This window comes from Ananas comosus, linkage group 13 (assembly GCF_001540865.1).
Source record: "Ananas comosus cultivar F153 linkage group 13, ASM154086v1, whole genome shotgun sequence".
NCBI classification, from domain to species: domain Eukaryota; kingdom Viridiplantae; phylum Streptophyta; class Magnoliopsida; order Poales; family Bromeliaceae; genus Ananas; species Ananas comosus.
Window position 1 is genome coordinate 11,641,754 of NC_033633.1, and position 6,000 is coordinate 11,647,753.

At 40.6% G+C, this 6,000-nt stretch overlaps 1 protein-coding gene across 1 annotated transcript; it reads left to right on the forward strand.

Annotated features, from left to right (window-relative positions):
* Positions 1,950-3,286, forward strand: LOC109719301 (arogenate dehydratase/prephenate dehydratase 2, chloroplastic-like). The gene is made up of 2 exons (XM_020245874.1): positions 1,950-2,879; positions 2,966-3,286. Exons 1-2 carry the CDS (start codon positions 1,950-1,952, stop codon positions 3,284-3,286), a joined length of 1,251 nt encoding a protein of 416 aa, XP_020101463.1.

Here is a 6,000-nt window from a genome sequence, read left to right on the forward strand (position 1 = left end):
AAGTTTCCTGCAATATTGTAATCGAGAATTTAGGAAAAGGATAATGCATGATATACCTCATTAATTAAATAGAAAACATATTTAACGAGTCGTTTTAAATGAATCTGATTTGTTTTTAGTAAAAATGTGTCTGTTTACATCACTTTCTTGTAAAATAAAATTACAACTCTAAACTATATATTCACGTTCACATCTTGCAGTTCATTCCATAAATAACAGTGTGATGCATGAAAATTTATGTTGTAATTACAAAGCACAACCAATTCAAAGCATAGAAACGGTCTTTTAACCAATAAAATTACAATTTAATATGATATCTAGGACTCCTATTATAAATTGTGGCATGAATAACAAGTTGCTCCAAAGATGATTACTTCTTTAAACGTAAATATATAAAGTGGCACCAGTTTAATAAGTAATGCTTTACACACTTTATATATTCTATGACATATATTCTATAACTTTTTACTACTAATTCCGGACTACTTTTTATCAGATTAATTTTCTAGATAATATGATATTAAACTCGATCTTAAACCCCTTGCCTGTAATATGATTTATCAAAACTAATTCTGAACTGTTGCAGCAAAAGTTTTTTTTTTTTTTTCCGAAGTAACGAAACATAAAATAGGGTAAGACTCTATCTTGTGTTTGCTTGTTCCAAGCAGAGAAAGAAACGAAACGTTAAGTTGGAGCCAGCTAAAATCACGAGCTTTTGGAGAATATTGTAAGTGAGTTGGGTTGTTGGAACTTTGAAGAATATTTACGCCGTGATCTAATTTAATATATCTTTCCAACCCCTCAACTTTGCACAATTGCCATAATGTCATAATAATGACGTTTGAATGAATAAGAGACTGGGATAGCGCATTAATTTAGTCGCTGTAAAGCAATTGCTAAAGGATTTCGCGTGAAATGAAGTATAAGCTAGCTCTTCATAGATATATAGTATTTTCAATTACACACCATACAAATTAAACCAATTAAATATAAATATGATTGTTATATATATATTTCTAATTGTAAACGGTAGTAAAGTTTGAGGTGTGTGAATGCATACACGAGGGGTTGGGAAGAGATTTCCCCGGGTGGGCTCAACTGTGTCTGCTGACTGCAGATGTACTGGAAACTTCTGACCGCACCAACCCAACTGCCGAATGACTGACTGCAAGAAGTAAACAAAAGCGCCATTGGATGACTGAGTCGACACGTCTCCACCCACACCAACCCCCTGCACGCACCGAGATTATTTGTCCCTGCACCGGGTGTACGTCAAGTGCCTGTTTGGTACTAAGAATTTGACCGAATAGGATTTAATTGGATAGGATTGGGAATCTTTAAATTTTATAGATGATAAGTGCTTTGTATCTATCAAATATATTTTATGATATTGAGAATATCTATATATTATTTAAACTAATATATCAAACAATTTGAAATATATTTCCCAAATTTATAAATTTAGATTTTGAAATTGTTAGAAATAATAGACAGCGAAAACTTACAAACCGGATAGCCAACGTATCCAAAAATATTAAACTCGTGGTTGGTGCGTGAGAAGCATGGATACGCAGGGTGCACCGGCACTAATTTCTCTCCCCATACACGCTCCCTCTCTCTTCCCCTCACCTACCACCCAGCCCACCTTTCACCCATTTCTTTTCGCTGTATATATACCCCTCCCCCTCCTCCCTCGTTTCCTTAGCCAGGGATCCCTAGCTATCTAGAGATCTCTGCGCACTAATCGAATTCTAATTGTCTATATATCTAGCTAGCTAGTTAACTTATTAGGCAGCGGCATCAGGAGAAGGAGCAGCAGAAACCAAGACAGAAGATTAATATTATATCCTCCTAGCTACATCATCATCATCTTCTTCTTCTTCTTCTTCTTCTTCTTCTTCTTCTTTTATACATACATACATACATACATACATACATATAGATTGTTAATGGCGCTTAGGATTAGTCCGAGTCCAGTAAACCCCGGTGGAGGAGTAGGAGGAGGAGGGGCACGCAAATCTCAAAGCAGATGGAACTCCTCCTCCTCCTCCTCCTCCTCCTCCTCCTCCTCTGTTTCCGTCGGCGCCGCTCCTCCGACTGTTAGCTGCTGCAGCTTGAAGCATCATCATCAGCAGCAGCGGCGGAAGAGCGGAGCGAATTTCGCGTCGACGCCGGCGGCGCCGCTCCACGCGGCGGAGGAGCTGGCGTCGCGGCTGGGGCTGGAGATGGCGGTGGCGGGGCTGGAGCGGCTGTTCCGGCAGCGGAGCTTCGGCGACCGGCCGCCGCGGTGGGGTGGCGACGACGACGACGACGGGGGTGATGGTGATGAGGAGGATGAGGAGGGGGGGTCGTCGTCCCGGATGCGCGTGGCGTACCAGGGGGCGCGGGGGTCGTACTGCCAGGAGGCGGCGGCGGCGTGCTTCCCGAGCGCGGCGGCGCACGAGCCGTGCGCGCACATGGAGGCGGCGTTCTCGGCGCTGGAGGAGGGGTCGGCCCAGCGCGCGGTGGTGCCGCTGGAGAACTCCCTGGACGGGCCCATCCCGCGCAACCTGGACCTGCTGCTCCGCCACCCGTCCGTCCGCATCGCCGGCGAGCTCGTCCTCCCCGTCAACCACTGCCTGCTGTCCCACCCCTCGGCCCGCCCCTCGTCCCTCCGGCGCGTCGTCAGCCACCCGCAGGCCCTGGCCCACTGCCGCTCCGCCCTCCGCGCCCTCCGCCTCTCCCCCGAGGAGGCCCCCTGCGCCNTTCCCTGCACCGCCGAGACCGCCCACCTCCTCGCCCGAGCGCCCTCCCCCCCGACACCGCCGTCGTCGGCAGCCGCGCCGCCGCCCGCGAGTTCGGCCTCCGCCTCCTCCGCCCCAACCTCCAGGACCGCCCCGGCAACGTCAACCGCTTCCTCCAGCTCGCCCTCCTCGGCCCCCACCACCATCCCGCCATTAATATTAATAATAATAATAACCATCAGAAGAAGAAGAGGAAGAATAAGAAGACGACGGTGGCGTTCGCGCTCCGCAACGGGCCCTCGGAGCTGTTCCGGGCCATGTGGATCCTGGAGAGCCGCGGGGTCAGCGTCACCCGGGTCGACCACCGCCCCAACCGCTCCAGCCCGGTCCGGATCGTCCCCGCCGAGGACGGCAGGAGCGAGGCCGTGTACATGGACTACGTGTTCGTCCTCGACGTGGAGGGGCCCCACTCCGACGTGGCCGCGGCGCTCGCCAGGTTGGACGAGATCGCCGCGGGCTCCCTGCGCGTCCTCGGAAGCTACGCGTGTACGGTCGCAAGTTGATCCACCGAGCAATCATCATCATCGTCCAAAGCCCGGGGCTCGTCGCAAGTACGGAATGGAAAATATTTATGGGCATACCTCCAGTTCCCCGCCACCAAGTGAGAGGGGAGAGAGATTTGAATATGTGAATACACAAGTTACCATTTTTTCGTTTTTTCCTCCGGTCTTGAAATAAGTTGAAATGAAAGGGTAGAAACGAGGATACGAGCTCTGTAATTTTACGAACAATCTTAATTAATTATTGGAATTCAGATATTATTGTTGTTGTATATTATTTTCAACTACTTCACAAAGGAGTAATTTGATTCGATATAATTAGCAATTCAATATAATTGACGATGCATACAGTTAAAAATACAACAGTTATAATTATATATATCTTGTCTAATGAAAAAATATAGTTTTATTTAAAATTATTATTTCCACCTGCTACTGTAAGTAGAACTGCGGCTAAGCGTAGTTTCAATTGCTGCAGTTGGATCTTCTCATTTAGTTCCGACTGCAACAATCGGTTCTAACGTATCAAATTAAACAACAAGTTTGAATCTGTATATAATTACAATTACAATGCAATATCTACTAATGCAAGTTTACATTTATTGCATCTAATCATATTTTGATTTTTTTTTGTCCTGATAACAATAATTATTGCTTCGACATTATTTGTTCCTAACTAAAAATTGTACACAAAATCTCACGCCTCACAACAGTTGGAGTCAATAGGGGGTTTCCCACATATATCAGTATTTCTTTGGTTTTTTTTTTTTTTAGAAAAAGATGGCACGCTACCCGCTTCATTCAGTAAGGAAGTGAATTAAGCTACATGGGTGAGGCAACAAGGGCCTCGATGAGTGGCGAAAAAAAAAAAAAAAAAAAAACTAACATAAATTAACTAGATAATAGATCAGTCAGTCCGCTGCATTAAGATTCTTCCACAAATTCACCAGCTGCTTAATTTTGTAGATACCGACTGTTGGATTAGTCTGAATCGGTCAGTATTTCTTTGTTCTAGTTATTTTATTCATACAGTAACCTAAAGGAAAGATTCAGCCTTCATTCTTTTATTAATTAGTATGCATTTGGTGCCAGCTTAGGTTACTTTTAAGAGTAGTCACAAAATAAGATAAAAACTTCAGTAGGATGCTTCGTTGGAGAGTTTCTAATTCACCGTTACTTATAAATTTTGTTTTCAACCAAAAATTTATTAGATATTTTTTAACAATAAACCTAAAAATTTTAAAAAATAATCATAGAAAAAAAATTCATACTTTTTAAATAAAGAGAAAACTGACATATGATGAATCAGTAACTTCTCAACAGGGCATCGTTGCGTAGCGCAAGCTGAAATTTTTCCCACGTGATGCTCAACTAAATAAAAGACTCAAATTCTTTCAATGAGATTAGGCAATTAAAACTAAGTCGTATTATTCGGTGACGTTTCTCAAGATTTGGAACATGCCAGGCTGTCAATTAGAAGACAACAAATTTTCAACAATTTTTTGGCAAATCAATAATTTCAATTAGTTCAATGATCTGTTCCACGTATAGTACAAGCATTTGACATGTCAAATATTATATAAATTATTTCTGGCCCCTTGTCAATCCCCACCTTTTTTTTGCACTATTTAATTGGCTGATTATATATGCATGTTATGCTCAAAACAGTTGTAATTTTGATGTTATTAGCTATCAGCTGGAATTAGTTGCATGTAGTTTATTCTATGCACTTTCCTAGCCATTCCTATGCGCATCATTTATCATTAGGAAAAGTTACAACAATAATTGTTGCTAATCAAATTACTATGTTCATGTGCCCTTTTCATAATCAAAAGTTGTAATTTTCTTATGATGGACCAAACCATTGGAATTTGTAGTGAATTGGGGGTAATAAAAATAATAAAAATATTAATTTGAGCTCGATATTTTTTTCACTTCATCTTATTGGAAATGTATTGAAATAAACTTTCTTTCATCCGTAGGTTGTTGTCTCTTCCAATTCATAATTACTTATAAATATTAATCATAATGAAAGAAAGTAAAGTCTATAGTTAGGAGGATGACATCTAATAATTTGATAGAACATTAGAAGCAAGTAGGTAAGGACATTGACATTCCCAGTAAAGAAAATGATGCTCAACCCAAAAATCAATTCATATGAATCAAATGGCCGACCTTAATTTGACAGTAATTAAGTTAATATGTTTCTCGTGCATTGAGGTCAAATAGCTTGTTCATTTAGTCTTAAACCTCCTTCGTTCCAAAAAAATTCTAAGCTCGATTCTCAGACCCGTCGTTTCCTTCGTGTGGAGCTATATTTTCGCCGTTGTAATCTAGAAGCTTGAATTTAGTCTATTCAAGGACCTACAAATTTTTAAGATGATGCATTTTATTTTTAAAATGGCTAAATATATATATATATATATTATAATATATATATATATATATATATATTATATATATATATATAATTATAAAATGATAAGCAAAAAATTAATATTTATATATCAATATTTTTGCGATTAGATGCTAAGGTTTAATAAGGTTATGTAAAGGGAATAATCAAATGTCTAAAAATTATAATTAATACTATTTATATATTATCATATGTACTGTAGATCAATTTTTCTCTGCTCTAATAGATGTTGACGGGAAATACTATTAGATAGTATTTTGGCTCTTTTTGCTATCAATTTTTGAGCCGTTAATTTACACTT